Raw genomic sequence first — 19,364 nt, forward strand, 5'->3', positions numbered from 1 at the left:
TTCCTTCCTTCCTTCCTTCCTTCCTTCCTTCCTTCCTTCCTTCCTTCCTTCCCTCCCTCCCTATCTCTCTGCCTCTCTCTATTTTGCAGGGCTCAGGCGCAGTGAGAGCCTGTCAGACAAGCAGGTGAAGGAGGCCAAGTCTAAATGTAAGCGCATTGCTATTCTTCTGAACGCTGACGCTCCCAACCCCAACAACAAGGGGGTGTTGATGTTCAAGAGGCATCGACAGAGGGCCAAGAAGTACACACTCGTCAGCTACGGCACTGGTGAGAGCGAACCAGAGTACGAGGACGACGACAGCGAGGAGGAGGAAGACTACGAGGAAAAAGACCCCCGAGCGATCAAATTTACCCTCGTAGCCACCACCAGCGAGTCAGAGCTTGACGAGGACTTCATTACTAATGCCCATGGTGGAGGCAGAGTGATAACCTGCGACTGGGACACGGGACTACTCAAGATCGAGCGCAAGCTCAATTCCGGGGAAGAGATGGAGCAACTGCCCAACACCATGGGCAAGGGGGCCACAATGTTTTCCCAGCGCCGCCAGCGCATGGACGAGATCGCTGCCGAACATGAGGAGATGAGGCGCCAGGGGATTCCTGTGGAGGGAGTGCAGGAGGTGGAGAAGCATGCAGCCTACCAGCAGATGGAGGAGCGCTCGTACATGCAGGCCACCACAGAGAGCCAGGCCTACATGGACGTGAACGTGCACCAGAAGCAGCAGCAACAGTATCAGCAGTTCCAAGAGCAGCAGTATTACGAGCAGCAACAGCAGCAGCAGCAATACCAGCAGCAGCAGCAATACCAGCAGCAACAACAGTACGAGCAGCAGCAATACAACCAGCAGCAGCAATACCAGCAGCAACAATATCAACAACAGCAGCAGTACCACCAGCAGCAGCAAATTCAACAGTACTCGTCTAACATGAACGGTGTCGCCAACCACCAAAGCAATGAAATGCAGAGTTCCATGAGCAATCGAACCCCCCAATCCTTCTCGGTACAAAACCAGGTGCCCGTTCCATTTCTTCCTCCAGTGAGTGGGAACAACCAAGAAGCGATGAGTCAGGGGGAGCAGATTGCCTCGCGCGACGAGCGCATTTCAACCCCGGCTATTAAGTCTGGGATTTTGCAGGACACAAGGAACCGATTCAAGGGCAAGCCAATGTTCAATTTCAAACAGGCTCCCAAAGTGCCACCCAACCCGGAGCTTATGAATCTCCTCAACAGGAGTGACAAGAAGTTGGATTTCGAGTCCGCTACGGAGGAGGACTACCTTAGCTTGGGGGCTGAGGCTTGCAACTTTCTCCAGTCACCAAGGGTCAAACATAAGACGCCTCCACCAGTCGCTCCCAAGCCTATCATTAACCCCAACTCTCCGCCTTGGTCCCCTCAGCCTGAGCTGGCCAACCAGGAGTTGCCACTGCATGCTGAAAATAGTGTCCCTGCACCTGCTACAGCCTCCGAGCCGGAGTCCGCCCCTGCTCCAGAACTGGATCCAACCCCTGTCCCGGCTCCAGAACCCTCCCCTCCTCTTGCACCCCAGGAAGTTCCTGCCAACACCCCCTCTCCAGAAAAACACACATGGAGTCCTCCAGGGTCCCAGGCAGAGCAGCAGCCCCAGCAAGCGCCAGCCTGGGGAAGAAATGGACCTTCTCCACCTCAGCCTCATTCCCAACCCGAGCCTCAAGTGAGTTCTAAGGCTCCAGCACAAACACAGGCACAACAGCAGCCACAACTGCAGCCACCCGTGAGTACTTGGACACCTGCTGAAATGAAGCCCCAGGCTCCAGCTCCAAGTCAGTCCCCACCACAGCTCCCTTGGGTGACTCCCCAGCCTCCTCCTCCTCAGCCTCAAGCTCAGCCTCAGCCACCAATTAATTATTGGGCTGCGCAGCCCCAATGGGCTCAACCTCAAGAGCAAGCACAGGCCCAGCCACCATGGGTTCAGCCTCAAGAACAAGTACAGCAACAGCCCCTGTCACCTTGGGCTCAGCCTCAAGAACAAGTTCAGCAACAGCCCCAGCCACCATGGACTCAACCTCAAGAACAAGCACAGGTCCAGCCAACATGGGTTCAACCTCAAGAACAAGTCCAGCAACAGCCCCAGCCACCTTGGGCTCAGCCTCAAGAACAAGTTCAGCAACAGCCCCAGCCACCATGGGCTCAGCCTCAAGAACAAGCACAGGCCCAGCCACCATGGGTTCAACCTCAAGTTCAGCAACAGCCCCAGCCACCATGGGCTCAGCCTCAAGAACAAGTTCAGCAACAGCCCCAGCCACCTTGGGTTCAGCCTCAAGAACATGTACAGCAACAGCCGCAGCCACCATGGGGTCAACAACCTCAGCCTCCACAACAGGCTTGGCCCCAGGCCCAGGCCCAGCCTCAGCCACCTTGGGTGTCATCACCTCAGTCTCCAATGAATGCATGGACACCACCACAGAGCCAGGCCCAGCCACCACAGCCACCTTGGGCCCAATCAGCCCAACCCCAACCTACAGCTCAGCCCCAACCCCATATGAATACATGGGCCCAAGCACCTGCTCAGGCTCAAGCACAGCTACCCATTAATGCCTGGACCCCAGATCAGAATCAGGTCCAGCCACAGTCACATTGGGCCCAAACAACGCCAACCCAATCCCCATCCCAGCAAAGCTGGCAACAGCCACCTCCACAGCAGACACCCCCACAGCCACCTATGAATGCATGGGCCCCGGCTCAGGCACCGCCTCAGACACACACAAGTACCTGGACCCCACAACCACAGCAAGCCCCAGTAAATACCCAGACCCCGATGGACAAAGTGGCTCAACCTTCTCCGAAACCTGGGAATGCGCCACAAAATGCTCCCCGTTCTATTCCACCGCCTCGCCCACAGCGAATGAATTCTTACACGCTTGGAGAAAGGTCATCGTCACCCCTCATCAATCCAATGGCCAGCGTCTTGGTACCAGTGCGAGGCATGGGCTCAGCTTTGTCGATGCCGGCTGTTACAGGGAAAGGAGCCGATTTGTTCGCCAAGAGGCAGTCTCGTATGGAGAAGTATGTCGTGGATTCAGACACTGTGCTGGCAGCCACTGCACAGGCAGCCCAGCAAGCCCAGGCAGCCACTGCGCAGGAAAACAAGGCAAGGTCCACATCGCCCTCTCCCTCCGTACCTCATTCGTGGAAATATTCACCCAATTGCAGAGCTCCCCCTACATCAAATTACAACCCCATACAGTCCCCGTCCTACCCACCAGGGGCTATTAAGCAACCCCCTCCATCTAGCCCTGCAGCCAAAGCCAAGAAAGGGAAAGGCAAACCTGCCTGCAAACCCCTTGCTGTTATAGATGTCATGAAACATCAGCCGTATCAGCTCAATGCCTCCCTTTTTACATATGGCCCAGCAGTGGAGGCTGCCGAGGCTGCCAAGGCCGCTGCACCAAAGCCTGCCCCAGCCCCTGCCCCAGTCCCTCCAAACCAAAACCAACCAGTCAGATATGAGCAACTTTCCCCTGTCCAGCCGGCTGGACCAATGAATGCTGCCTATCCACAGCAGCCTCAGCACCCTCAGCAGCCCTATGGGATGCCCCCTCAACCACACATGCACGATAGTCCCTACCACCAAGTCCCACCTAATGCTTACCAGACACCTAACAACCCCTACCAGCAAGCTCCTGCTGGCCCTTACCAACAACCATATAATCCCCTTTACCAACAAGCCCCTCCAGCCCCTTATCTACCCCAGCACCATCCCCAGCCCCAAGCTCCAAACCCTTCCTTCCAACCGACCCCCCAAGGTCCATATCAGCCAGCCCATAGCCCCCCTTACCAAGCAGCACCCCAAGCCCCCTACCAGCCACTACCTCCCAGTACCTATGTGGTCCCCAGCTTTCCGATAGCGGCAAAGCCTGAGTCCATCTCTGGGGGCAGCACCGCTCCAAAGCCCAGGTTCATGGCCAAAAAGAGTTCAGCCCAGGTATGGAAGCCAGCAGCTGTGGAGAAAGAGTGATTTTGATAGGATGACTAAGTGATATTTGCTTTAAACAACATAAGATCTAGTTAAAATAGACATTCATACAAATGCAGTATATTCATAGAAGGCTTTTAAGATGCCTTTTCTCAATATTTTACAGCCAGCATATTTTTATAAATGATGTCACAATATGACACATTTTAGAATGTCAAATATCATAAAGTTCGGATGTAGTTTTCCACCAGCAAAGCAAAGCTTTTCAAAGTTTGTTTCTTAGCATTAATGCAATGCAAAACACATTGAAAATGAAATATATGATATTGGTATAGCTTATTACTTACCCGAACCCAAAAAAATGATAAAATGTAGATTTTCAGGAAAGCCATGAAGTGCATTCAATGGACTTATGATGTGAATCAGTGTTGATTCACCAGAGTCTGTGAGCAGGCTTTAACAGAATGTGAACAGGTGAGTGTTTATTGCTGAGAAATAAAGATGGAAATGAGAGTAGATTGAAAGGTGATTTAAGAAAATGTTGGTGATGAGTACTAAGGCGGTGCGTGAGCGAGTGCTAATTTTGAGAATCTCTTCTGCAATATCAACAGTGTATTTGTTAGCTGTTAAGATGTGCAATAATTGTTTGTCAAAATTGACCTTGATGACAAAGAGAAGACTAAAAGAGGTTTAAAACATGGTAAGGGAGACCAGGACTGGTCAGTTGAAATATATTTAGAGACAGGTTTGAGAACTGTCTGGCTTTATTTGACATATTCTCCTGAGACCCAGTTTTAGATCATTTATACATTTTTTATTACGTTTTTGGGGTGAAGAAAAAAACATGTCAAAGGATGTTCACTGTAGTGGCCATTAGGACTGGGTTAATAGTAAATATGAAACAATATGAACAATTACAGTAAGTGGGGGCAGTAGGTAAAGAACATAGTTTAGCTCTTATTTAATGTCACATATGATTACATTGCTCTAAAACTCACCAAACTATTCCTGAGATATTTACCTATTTGAAAACATTTGAATATCAAACTTACAAAAATGATAATTATACAGTTACACACACTTACTAGGCATTTTGAAGAACCATAAATAAAAAAAATTATCAAGGTGACACCCCCACACATGTTATCATTGAAAAGCCCAGAATGTCCTCTCAAAGGTACAACAGGATCTACCACAGTGGCATGTATGGCCTAAGAGACACGGACCAAAAACGAATGTCCATTAGAGAGGACGAAAATGAATTCCTGGATCTTAGGAGGATATGTATGTTTTGTATGTATAGTGAAATTATTTAGATTTGGTGGATATAATGCTCATATGCTATAATGAATAGGAAACCTGCTGACTTAATTTTAACAAAAAAAATCATAAATTGCATTGCAAAAAGTTAATGTATTGTATTTTATGGAAGTATATAGGTAACTGCCAAAATAAAGGAAACACGAGTAAATTAGGGATATAAAGAATATTGAAAGCATGTGCTTCCACACAGGTGTGGTTCCGAAGTTACTTAAGAAACGTTCATCTCATCATGCATAAGGTCATGTATAAAAATGCCCAGTTGCCCATTATTTTGGCTACCACGGCTAGAAGAGATCTTAGTGACTTTGAAAGAGGGGTCTCAAAGGAGCATAGGGGGTTTAAAGTGTGTGTGTGTGTGTGTGTGTGTGTGTGTGTGTGTGTGTGTGTGTGTGTGTGTCTGCGTGTGCACGTTTTTTAGGCCCCCCATCTCTTAGAGGTGGAATGTACTTGGACGAATGTAGGATGTAGATCGTGTACAATTTCCTTCAGCGTCTTCCAAAGACCCTACTTGAATGGTTTGGTTTTATTTTCAACTTTTTACCAGCTGTTGCGTCATGTTAGGATCCTACAATTAAACTGTCCAATGTCACAGATGATATGTTTGTGTGTAGTGAGAGCTGTTGGTTTGGGAGGGTTAGTAGGCTTGAATTTCACCTACACGAATGGCAGTCACTCACTACCTCTCTAGCTTTGGCCTACAAATGATTGTCTTTTCTCACTTTTCTGATTTCAGCTTTGCATCCTTTTTCTATGTTTCTGTCCACCTGCTTTGATTTTACATAATGCTAAAAGCAAACATAATTAAAGGGATATTTAAATAAGCACAGTTACAGAAAAAAAGGTGAGTTAGAATGAACCACCCTGTAATGTTAAGGTATAATTTCGTATAGGGTTGCTTCCTTTTGTTCTTTAAGTTGTTTCTTTTTCATTTTCTTTTGTGTGTTACTTCTTCATAGTGCACTTTCTGTAAGATTCACATCGGTGCAATTAAAATGTATTTTATCCTTCTGTTTGCGTTTCCTTGGTTGGTCTCTTCTGCATGCATTTTTTAGATCCCATTCTGTTTGTTACTCTTTACTTTTCCTCTATACCTTCTTTATGCTTGGCACAACATTGTTCCCACCTTGTCACCACTTCACTATATTTTCTGTACAAAAAATGACCACACCCACACAATTAAAATATGCATTCATTGTTTTGTTACTTCTTTACTCAAATATGACAACGGGTGGATTGTAGATTTACAAAACTGCAACACATCTTGTACTATTTTCAGTCATAGCAAAATACAAATCATAATTTTAATAATCACAGCCAAAGGGACTTTGAGAACATAGAGTCAACTAGAACAGAGAAGAAGAAACTTGTGCAGGTAATCCATGTCACCTTCTAAACAACTGACATGTTTATTGGCATAGCCAACATGATTTTGTCCTGTCATAGTGGATATAGCTACCACTGTTACCACTGTGTTTTATTATTGTAAATTCAATGGATAGCCAACCACTTTCCAATAATAGCTCACTGCTCGCCTTCTATAAAAGCCTTGTAACCAGCCAGCTGCCCCTGCTTAGAAATTGGATATGTTCCTCACCCAAACTCTAGAGTTCTCTAGAATGCTAGGAAAGTGCTCAAAAGGCACATTCCCATCCCTGAACGCATGGTCACTGATTCTGCATCAAGGGTATTTCGAACTTTGACGACCTCATCGAATTGGAGCTTGGAGTGACCTCATTGGATAAGATTGGAGGATGAGCAAGCTCTGACCTAAATGTTTACCCGTCAGTCTTGCATCATCACGTCGTTTTGGGATCCATTTTAGAGGTGTTGTCAAGGGGATGTCATCTGTTTAGAGGGAGTCTTAATATCAATCGGTGCCCAGAGCAGGCTGCAGGAACAGGCTATATCGGGTGGAAATTTGATCCCTACTTGAATGACCTGACTAGAAGAGTCCTGTCCTGGCCTGTTGGCTACACCTGCTTCTTATTCTCATGTAGATTTATGTATTTTATGCATGCTAAGGAATACTTATTTTGATGGATGGCAGGTAGTCTAGTGGTTAAGAGTGTTGGTTGAAAAGCCGCTGGTTCGAATCCCAGTGACGACTAGGTGAACAATCTGTCGTTGTGCCCTTGAGCAAGGCACTTAACCCCAATTGCTCCTGTAAATCGCTCTGGATAAGACTGTCTACTAAATGACTATACTTGAAATGTAAAATGTGTTCTACTTGCTTGTCCATTTTAATTACTGTATAGACCTCTGTATGAGTTACGGGAAAGTCGCAATCAAGACTAAAACTGTCTGGCTTATAGCTAAGGAATGGGAGAGTTGTAGAATGAACAGAAATGCATTTATTGATGCACAACGTGTTTCCTGGTAGATTCATTGAGACAAGACCCCAAAATGTGTATGTTGTTCACACATTATGTCTTTGCCAACAAATGCCCTCATTCATCTCAGTATTTTTCATTTGAGTTAGTCAACAAGAAGTAACAGACGGCGCTTGCTTATAAACCAGCGACGTAGGAGCCAATTGGAAAACACAGAAAATATCAAATCCATTTGTAGCACTATCATGACAGACCAGGAAACTCTCTCTCCAATGGCCCCAGCTGCCATGACATCATCAAATTCCTAACGGTGACACGCAATGCTAACTGGACTCCTCAATGGTGTGGTAGAGCCAGACTCAATTGTGCCCATCTAAGTTTGACCTTCCATCCCCTACCATCACCCCCTCCAACCCCAGGCAGACACCCAAGCGTCCCTGGCTGTGGCTAGGAATCAGCGATTAGTTCATGCCCCCCCCCACACACACACACACACATTTGGAAAATGTGACAAATACAATTTGATTTGATTTATTCATATCCCACCCACATTTAACAACCTGTTCATTTTAATCATTTTAATCAATCTGTTCATTTAAATTTTCAATACATTATGAATAAGTAAACTTAAGCTATAGGTTAGCAATGGAAAACAGATAGAAAAGTAAAATAGAACACGCCACAACAGTGGGATATTTCTTTTTCCATTTTTCCAATCATTTTCAAAATCTCTCAATCTCCTACTGGGTCATTCCATGTCATTTCAGCAAGCCATGACACCCACCATCTCGGATTGTTCTGAAATCGTTTCTGTAGTCGGAAACAGATAAGATAGGCATTCCGGAAACCATATTTTGTTGAAATATAATTGATCTCTGAGACATTAAGCTAACTGATTGCACCCAAATGAGCAATTTCAATTTATAGGATTCATGTAATATTCAATAACTATCCAATTTGGACCCAACAAAAATTCTAACAATAACCACGTTTCTATCCACTGTTTTTATGCGAGTAAAGTCATACCGTATAAAAAAATCAACAGTTGTGATGGAGATAATTTGTTAGTTCGACATGGTGGGATCTTTTTGTGTCGTTATAATTAATTATGCGAGAAATGGCAGTGAAAATGCCTTTATGCGCAAATATTGATATACACTGAACCAAAATATAAACGCAACATGTAAAGTGTTGGTCCCATGTTTCATGAGCTGAAAAAAAAATCCCAGAAATGTTCCATATGCACAAAAAATGTATTTATCTCAAATTTTGTGCACAATTTATTTACAGCCCTGTTAGTGAGCATTTCTCCTTTGCCAAGATAATCCATCCACCTGACCGGTGTGGCATATCAAGATGCTGATTAAACATTATGATCATTACACAGGTGCACCTTTTTCTGTGACAATAAAGGGCCACTCTTATTTTTTTAAATGTTTATTTAATTAGGCAAGTCAGTTAAGAACAAATTGTTATTTACAAAGACGGCCTGCTGGTGAACAGTTGGTTAACTGCCTTGTTGTCACGTGTGCGTCCTCTCGGTCACCAGGCTGCTAGTTATGGCGCACACCTGTCACCATCGTTACGCGCACCTGTGCATCATCCAACTCACCTGGATTCCATCACCTCCCTGATTCCATTCCCTGTATTTGTCACTCATTACACAGGTTCCTTCCCCAGGCGTTATTGTTTCGGTACCTGTGTTATGTCTGTGCGTTGTTCGTGTTTCTTATTTTGTATTATGTTGTGTTTATTTATTTATTAAAACACTCCCTCCCTGAACTTGCTTCCTGACTCTCAGCGCACTACATTACGCTTGTTCAGGGGCAGAATGACAGATTTTTACCTTGTCAGCTCGGGGATTCGATGCAGCAATGTTTCGGTTACTGGCCCAATGCTCTAACCACTAGGCTACCTGCTGCCCCTAATGTGCAGTTTTGTCTCACAACACAATGCTACAGATGTATCAAGCTTTGAGGGAGTGTGCAATTGGCATGCTGAGCTGTTGCCAGAGAATTAAATGTTCATTTCTTTACCAATGTCATTTTAGAGAATTTGGCAGTATGGGCAGGCATAAGCTACGGACAATGAACACAATTGCATTTTATCGATGGAGGCATTTGAAGGCACAAAAACACTGTGTCGAGATTCTGAGACCCATTTTTGTTCAGTATAATAACCATCATATCGAAGTTAACTTGAGATGAGATGAGATGGTGTGTGGTCCTCCCACTACCACTCAGGAAACCATGCACTTTACTAGGCTACAGATGAAATAACATGATGAACTTCACAGGGTGGTGAAGTGCACAGTGATCTTGATGCTTCTTTCCAATAAATATAGAGGGTATGATTCTGGTGACATGATGATCGATGATTGACTGCTGTTTGACAAATAAGAATCCATAATAATCTCATCCTGTAGACTAGGCTACCCACATTGTATCAGCGAGTTGTTGGCTAGAGCGCACCAAGACCAGAGTAGGCACATTTGCTATTTAACGCAACAGTTTTTCTGGAAAAACTATCAGTGGAGTTGAAAATGCTTTGGAAACACACTGAATTTTAGAATTTTTTTCAGTACATGAAAAATTAAGCAAAAACGTACATTGTGTGCACTATGTCATCAGGCACTGATTTTTATCCACAACAAGTCCGTTTGGTGGAAACACCACTGGTGGGAAAATGCTCATATTTTCTTTATGCGGATTTTAGAATATCAGTATAGTATCAGTTCTCTATGTTTGAAAGGTAGTATGGTGCTGCGGCTTGGAGTATTGTTTCTATCAAATCAAATCAAATTGTATTTGTCACATGCGCCGAATACAACAGGTGTAGACCTTACTGTGATCTTGCAGAGTTACTCCACCACAAGAGTTGCATTTGGCGAAAGGCTTGGCACAAGCCTACTCAAGCTGACTGGCTATCGTTCAGGCAAATTAGAAATAAGTGCACTCAGGCTATCTGGAAGGCCAAAGTTAGTTACTTTAAGGAGCAGTTCTCTCTCTGTGGGTCTAACCCCAAGAAATTCTGGAAAATGGTTAAAGACCTGGGGAATAAACCTTCCTCCTCACATCTGCCCATGTCCCTTAATGTTGATGATGTGGTTGTTACTGACAAGAAGTACATGGCTAAACTCTTTAGTCACCACTTCATTAAGTCAGAATTTCTATTTGACTCAGCCATGTCTCCTTTCCCGCCCACCATTTCCTCTCTCCCACCCCTTCTAATGCGACTATCCCTGATGCTTCTCCCTCCTTTTCCCCTGTTCCGCTACAAAGTTTCTCCCTGCAGGCGGTCACTGAGTCTGAGGTACTAAAGGAGCTCCTTAAACTTGACCCCAAAAAACCATGTGGGTCAGATGGTTTAGATCCTTTCTTATTTAAGGTTGCTGCCCCTATCATCGCCAAGCCTATCTCTGACCTTTTTAACCTGTCTCTCCTTTCTGGGGAGGTTCCCATTGCTTGGAAGGCAGCCACAGTTTGTCCTTTATTTAAAGGGGGAGATCAAGCTGATCCTAACTGTTATAGGCCTATTTCTATTTTGCCCTGTTTATCAAAAGTGTTGGAAAAACTTGTCAATAATCAACTGACTGGCTTTCTTGATGTCTATTGTATTCTCTCGGGTATGGACACATCACTGCACTCTATACTCCTCTGTAAACTGGTCATCTCTGTATACCCATCGCAAGACCCACTGATTTTTGCTTATTTTTAAAACCCTCTTAGGCCTCACTCCCCCCTATCTGAGATATCTACTGCAGCCCTCATCCTCCACATTCAACACCGTTCTGCCAGTCACAATCTGTTAAAGGTCCCCAAAGCGCACACATCCCTAGGTCGCTCATATTTACAGTTCGCTGCAGCTAGCGACTGGAACGAGCTGCAACATAACACTCAAACTGGACAGTTTTATCTCAATCTCTTCATTCAAAGACTTAATCATGGACACTCTTACTGACAGTTGTGGCAGCTTTGTGTGATGTATTGTTGTCTCTACCTTCTTGACCTTTGTGCTGTTGACTGTGCCCAATAATGTTTGCACCATGTTTTGTGCTGCTACCATGTTGTGTTCCTACCATGTTGTTGTTATGTTGTGTTGCTACCATGCTGTGTTGTCATGTGTTGCTGCCTTGCTTTGTTTTTGTCTTAGGTCTCTCTTTATCTAGTGTTGTTTTGTCTCTCCTGCTGTGATGTGTGTTTTGTCCTATATTTATATTGTTTTTATTAGTTTATTTTAATCCCAGGCCCCCGTCCCCACAGGATGCCTTTTGCCTTTTGGTAGGCCGTCATTGTGAATAAGAATTTGTTCTTAACTGACTTGCCTAGTTAAATAAAGGTTAAATAGAATAAATAAATAAAAACCGTGAAATGCTTACTTACAAGCCCTTAACCAACAATGCAGTTCAAGAAATAGAGTTAAGAAAATATTAGCTAAATAAACTATGTAAAAATAAACTATGTAAATAGTCCAGATGGCCATTTGATTAATTGTTCAGCAGTCTTATGGCTTGGGGTTAGAAGCTGTTAAGGAGCCTTGTGGACCTAGACTTGGTGCTACAGTACCGCTTGCCGTGCAGTAGCAGAGAGAACTGTCTATGACTTGGGCGACTGGAGTCTTTGACAATTTTTGGGGCCTTCCTTCCTTCTGAGCAATATATTCTCAGTAAATTTGGTGATTTCTTTTACACTGTTCAGAGAAATTAGTCATTGAATTTATTGGGTTTATGTCCTATCCTACATCCTGATATTACCAGCTTCTGACCACTAGATGGTGCTGTTCCTGCTATTAGGTGATTTTTAAAGAACCCCCTTCCTCCCCCAATTGTTAAAGGGTTAGTTCACTCAAATCACAAAACACATATTGGTTACCTGTTAACCAGTCGATGGAAAAAGTATGACAGCAACCCATGCTTTGGTTTTGTTTACCTGGCCACTGTTTCAAAAGAAAACCTTGCAGCATTTGTGGCACAAATCCAACTCAAGTTAATAGTACCTATATTACCATTTTCACACTTCATTTTCAAATCATCTTTAAGTAACATCATTGAGTTACACACTACATTTGTTGATACATGAAGTGTGAAAATATAGGTACAATTGAGTTGCATTGGATTTGTGACACAAATGCTAAAAAGTTAGCATTTGAAACAGTGGCCATGTAAACAAAACCAAAGCATGGGTTGCTATCATACCTGGTGCATTGACTGCTTACAAGAACACCAATATGTAATTTGGGTGAACTATAAAAATAATCACCTAATTTCAGGATCAACACAATCTAGCGCTCAGTACCTGGTAATATCAGTATGAGACATAAACCCAACAACTTCAATTACTAATTTCTCTGAACAGAGGAAAAATCATAACAAAATTATTTGAGAATACATTACATAGGATGAAAAAACAACACTCTGAGCCGCAGCTCCATTCTACTTGTCAAACATAGAGAACTGATATTATATAATCGTTGTTGGGGTGGGATTGGCATGGGGTGTGGAAGGTCCGTGGGGGGCTTTTGACCATTTCTTTGGATTCCTCATGTCTAACTCATTATTAGAAAAAAGTTTGGTCCAAATCGAATGTTAGGTACTATATTTATTGAATATTATATTAATCAGTTAACCTAATTTCTCAAAGATAAAAATATATTTCAACAAATGAATGTTGCAGGAATGCTAATCAAATCTGTTTCTAACAACAGAAACAATATTAGATCAATCTGAGATGGTGGCAGTCAATCTTTTTCTTGTGCTTTTTGAGGTGCAACAACCCTACTGTACAGTATATCCCAACAAACAAATATACTAAATGTAATAAAGGCAATATCAATACAAAAGTACAAATCCCCTATTTATTTATTTTTTTCCTTTTTTTCCTCCCCAATTTCGTGATATCAAATTGGTAGTTACAGTCTTGTCTCATCGCTGAAACTCCCCTACGGACTCAGGAGAGGCAAAGGTCGAGAGACATGCATCCTCTGAAACACGACCCTGCCAAGCCGCACTGCTTATTGACAAACTGCTCGCTTAACCCGGAAGCCAGCCGCACCAATGTGTCGGAGGAAACACCGTCCAGCTCCAAAAGGAGTCACTAGAGTGCGATGGGACAAGGAAATCCCGGCCGGCCAAACCCTCCCCGACACTGGGACAATTGTGCACCGCCTTATGGATCTCCCGGTCACAGCCGGCTATGACACAGCTGGGATCAAACCCGGGTCTGTAGTTACGCATCAAGCACTGCAATGCAGTGCCTTAGACCACTGTCCCACTCAGGAGGCCATACAAATCCTCTTTAACATAATTCTTGAAATAAATATGAGCTTACATTGTCTACTAATCTATTTAAGCCCATTCATACATGTCCCAGTCCAAATAATGACAGCTGGATCGCAAAGACAGCTGGATCTTGGATTCCTCTTACAGTTTACAGGATATCTTGACTCACTAAACAAGTTATTCATTGAATTTCGCCCTAAAATGACTCAGATTTTCCTGCAATTGACTTCACTCTCTTGCTGTCCTATGAGTCACAAGTTTCTATAGGAGCTGATCTTATTGGCTGTTCTTACACATATTCACCAGATGGCAGCCCACTCCCTTCTGAGCGGTTTGAATTACAGGAAGACTGTTTTGATCATACAAGAGATGCTGCCAGCATTGCCTACGCGACACATTTGCTCCGCCTGTGCAGACATTCTAATGGGGACTTAAAAGGACCCTGGTCTTTGATACAACGAGAGGGACAAGATAACAGCCCTTGGGGAGATTTGCTGACTCATTGAGATACCTTAAAAGTGAAGCATGTAATCCACAAAGCCAGTCAGATCCAATTTAAATAAGCTAAATGTGACTTTCATTGGAAACAGATATTCATAAGCCAATTGTTCTGAGAAATCAAAAGACCGGCTAGGTGTTGGAATTGTGACAATACAAAATGGTGAAGTAGCCTCCTTGAGTAGTCGTCCTCTATCAAGTTGCATCATATGATTGTGGTAGTTTTCTTCCTTTAGAACATTGCAGCGTGAATGTTAACTCCTAAAAGATTCTGATTACCAAAATACTCCTCACATGATGTAGGATGCTAATGCTGTGTTATTTCCATTTACACAACAGAACACAAACAAATGATTTATAACATAACTAAGGCTTTAGTTAAACATCTAATTGCTTTAGTTAGATTCTCGATTTAATAATAATAGTATACCACATCAAAAATATTACTTAAAAGATGACCTAACATAAGTTTTATAGTTACACATTATTGTGCTGCATGAGACTGAAGGGCATACTGGATTATATGTGGGTCTTAAATGCTCAAAGGAAGCTCTCAAAATTTGTCGAAGTCATTTTCAAAGTTAAACTCTGCTATTTGTTAGTAGTCAGACAAGAATATCAAAATCTGCCTCTGTCTGAAGTAAACATGTCTGAATGTCCCTTTTCCAGGAGTTTGGCCGGAGCTACACTCTGTCCCCACCCGCCGCCAAAGCACCATCGCTGGGCCTCCGGTCATCGTCTGGATCCCGCTTTCCCTCATACAAACCCCTGGTACAGGCCTCGTCTGCTCAGGCCCCCCCGGGAAAGCAGACGTCATGGCTGGACAGGAGTTACAAGCCTCCTTCCCCCTGGGAGGCCGCAGCCCACCACCCCATGGGCCTGGTTGACGAGGCCTTCGCCTTCCAGAACCTCCAGCAGGCCATCGCCTTCAACGTGCGCTCGGCTGCCCAGCGCAAGCTCCTCCCTGAACCCCCTGCCGAGTGGAAGGCTAGGGTGTCTTACGATCCTCCCAGGAAGACTGAGGTATGGAACCCGAACCAGAGATGGAACAAGAGACAGAGCTGGGGTAAGAGCCAGGGTCAGAGCCAGGGTCAGAGCCAGGATCAGAGCCAGGGTCAGAGCAAGGGTCAGAGCCAGGATCAGAGCCAGGGTCAGAGCCAGGGTCAGAACCAGGGTCAGAACCAGGATCAGAGTCGGAGTTACAGCAGAGTTATGCCTCCGTTCCTGTCCCCGACCAAGAGCATAGCCTCGGCCCCCGCCGGTTCGACTGGCTACAGGTCCCTGCCCAGACAGTGGCAGCCACAGAGGTCCCTGACGGAGACCAACATCGGGCCCTCTGGGGCTATTCATGGGTACGGAAGGCCCCTGGGGGGCCAGCAGCAGCCGAGCTACAGATCTGTGTACAACACTAGCTGGAGCTGGAGACAAGAACAAGAACAAAAAGTAACTCCAGGATATTCAGATGAAGCTGGTAATTGTGGCCATATATATCACCATTAAATAATACTTGGGACAATGGGATAACACATTGATTGAGGAGAGTGAGGGGCTAGTTATTAAGTTTGTGATGTGTACAGGAGAGGGTTTAAGAGGGAGGTTTGTTTTAGATCTGCTTATTCGGTTTCACTGAGAATACTGCTAGGAGTATACAGATGATGACATTCCCACACCAGAATTTAGTTGAGAGAGACAGACTGCTGCATTGCATTCGAGTACGCATAAATGCCAGACAGATTAAGCCAGTAAATGTTTTGGTATTGGGGACACTGTCAATGATGGTTCTATTTTAGCAAATGGGCCACCATTGAGTTTAACTTTATTAAGTTTTCATTGGACAGAAATCAATGAGTGATTGACGGTGCAATTCCACCCTTCTTTTTGCTTCAGAGGCTTTCATTTCATCCAACACTGTGAGGCGATAGTGGCATTCAAAGTAAGTGAAATCAATAGTATTTTTTTAGAGGACGTAATGGGCATAAAGTATGTTGTAAGGCAGAATGTGTAATTGTCATGTATAAAAATGAACGGATAAGAGTAATGAATGGACATTTATACTGAACAAAAATATAAACGCAACATGTGAAGTGTTGGTTCCATGTTTAATGAGCTGAAATAAAAGATCCCAGTTATGTTCCATATGCACCAAAAGATTATTTCTCTCAAATTTTAGTGAGCATTTCTCCTTTGCTGAGATAATCCATCCACCTGACAGGTGTGGCATATCAAGAAGCTGATTAAACAGCATGATTATTACACAGGTGCACCTTGTGCTGGGGATAATAAAAGGCCACTCGAAAATGTGCAGTTTTGGCTCACAACACAATGCCACAGATGTCTCAAGTTTTGATGTAGCATGCAATTGGCATGCTGACTGCAGGAATGTCCATCAGATTTGTTGCCAGATAATTTGATGTTAATCTTTCTACCATAAGCCACCTCCAACATCGTTTTAGAGAATTTGTCAGTACGTCCAACCGGCTTCACAACCGCAGACCATGTGTATGGCGTTGTGTAGGCGAGTTGTTTGTTGATGTCAACGTTGTGAACAGAGTGCCCCATGGTGGAGGTGGGGTTATGTTATGGGCAGGCATAAGCTACGGACAACGAACACAATTGCATTTTATCGATGGCAATGTAAATGCACAGAGATACCGTGACGAGATCCTGAGGCCCATTGCTGTGCCATTCATCCGCCGCCATCACCTCATGTTTCAGCATGATAATGCAAGGATTTGTACACAATTCCTGGATGCTTAAAATTTGAGTTCTTCCATGGCCTGCATACTCACCAGACATGTCACCCATTGAGCATGTTTTGGATGCTCTGGATTGATGTGTACGGCAGCGTGTTCCAGTTCCTGCCAATATCCAGAAATTTCGCACAGCCACTGAAGTGGAGTGGTACAATATTCCACAGGCCACAATCAACTGCCTGATCAACTTGATGGGAAGGAGATGTGTCTCCCTGCATAAGACAAATGGTGGTCACACCAGATACTAACTGGTTTTCTGATCCACTCCCCTACCTTTTTTAAAGTACTGTATCAGTGGCCAACAGATGCATATTTGTATTCCCAGTCATGTGAAATCCATAGATTAGGGCCTAATGAATTTATTTAAATTGACTGATTCCTTATATGAACAGTAACTCAGTAAAATCTTTGAAATTGTTGCATGTTGCGTTTGTATTTTTGATCAGTATATATTTGTGTCAAAGACCTTGAATACCGTGGGAATTATAACTGCTATGTTTGCTGTGCATCATACAGATCACCCGCTCTCACCAATGAACACAACCCAAGGTCAGTGTGAAATTGCAGAGCAGTACAATAATGTGTGTCGACAAGCTAAAACCTAGTACGATAGCATTAGTTGATAGAACACTAAAGCTGTGAGAAACACACAGCATAACACAGGTGCTATGATAGTGGTTGGTGGCGTTAGATACAAAAAGGGTCAAGCTTGATGGTTTTATGATGTTGAAGTTCAACTGTGGATGTATTTACTTTGCATCCTGATTTTTGTGGTGTTTGTGTACTCGCATGTCTTATCAAACAAAATGTGTCAATATGATGCTGGGAAATGCTTAGGGAGTCAATTAAAGCCAAGTAAACCATTTTACATCCAGAGCAAGGAGCTACGAACACAGGGCTGAATCCTGATCTGGGATATTAATCACATCTCAAACATCCATATAAATCATAAATATTTAGGTAAGTCCTTTAGAAGACTTTACATAAATATATTAAGGCCAAGATTTCAACATTTACTGCATAGTGAGAAGAAAAACTGCTGACACATTATGGGTCTAAACCAGGCTTAAAACTTGGGAAATGGATAAATTTATAACTCAGCAAGTTGGGAAGACAGGTTTAGACAGAGAGATTAATTCATTATTTTCGCTGGCTGCCTTTTATGTACTAGATGAACATGTGGCAGAGAACAAGGGATGTGTCCCAAATGGTACCCTATTCCCTATATAGTGCACTACATTTGACCAGGGTAGATCGGGGGCTCTGGTCAAAAGTAGTGAACGATAAAAGGAATGAAGGGGAGAGCATCAAGCTTCTAATTTATCTAACAGGACATTCTTTCTCCTGCAAGATATTTTCCCAAGTGATTACATTGTGGGCACCTGGAAAAATAATCTCCAGGTATGTAACAGTGTTAACAGCAGGTACATTAGAGAGAATAGAGTGAGGGATGAAAATTATATTGTTGGACTTTGATATTTGCTGTTGTCTGTGGCTGGTGAGAAATAGGCTTCAAGCAAATAGATAATGTAGAATAGAGTAGAAAATGAATGATTGTATTTTAATTATTTGGTCATGGATGTGTATGAAGTTGAAATTGTGAGATACATCACATGCGTTTGTCTGTGTTGCTTATTTCTTTCATTCATTTTCATAGCAGGCCTACCAATTTTATGTGTGAATGCGATGGATCAAATTGTTTATGTATCATCTCTTATTATTGCAAGATTTGAAATTCTTGTCTCACAGAGTGAATACTAATATCGCTCTGTCATGTGATTTTAGATGCCCACTGTATTTGTGGCATCAGCAATGATATGTTTGAGTGATAGTAATGTTTTTGTGTTTTTTCTTTTTTGTTTATTTTACACAAACACTTTATGTCCAAACAATTAGCTAATGTCTGTTTGAACTGTATAATTCCGAAGTTCAAAGTGTACTTTTCGTTGATTTTGATTTCTTCATTTGATTTCAGTAGGCTACTATTCTGAGCTGTATGAGGCATTTTGGAAAATAAAAAAGCATTGGCCTACTGACTAAGTATTTGTATCGTTGTGTTGTTGTGGGACTGACATGTTTCTGCAGCCTGGTCTCATAGACTAGACTTAACATACTAAACGCAAATTCGGGACACTCAAATTAGTATGATATGTTACTTTTGATATGCTTGCATAAGATAGAACAGTGGTCACCAACCGGTCGCCAAAAACTCAATGATAAAGCCTTGCGTT

At 43.4% G+C, this 19,364-nt stretch overlaps 1 protein-coding gene across 2 annotated transcripts in view; it reads left to right on the plus strand.

Moving 5' to 3' along the window:
• LOC106577618 (uncharacterized) overlaps positions 1-19,169 on the plus strand; it is a 71,387-nt gene extending 52,218 nt beyond the window's left edge. The window contains exons 4-5 of one of the 2 annotated variants that reach the window (XM_082965120.1): positions 90-3,127; positions 15,050-19,169. In XM_082965120.1, the coding sequence (XP_082821246.1) occupies positions 90-3,127; positions 15,050-15,880 (3,869 nt within the window). In that variant the 3' untranslated portion in view covers positions 15,881-19,169. Of the gene's footprint in view, positions 1-89; positions 6,284-15,049 lie in introns of those variants that run through there. The other variant, XM_082965119.1, reaches the window with a different exon arrangement.
• The last annotated feature ends 195 nt before the right edge of the window (positions 19,170-19,364 follow it).

This window comes from Salmo salar, chromosome 18, assembly GCF_965601325.2.
Source record: "Salmo salar chromosome 18, fSalSal1, whole genome shotgun sequence".
Taxonomy (NCBI): domain Eukaryota; kingdom Metazoa; phylum Chordata; class Actinopteri; order Salmoniformes; family Salmonidae; genus Salmo; species Salmo salar.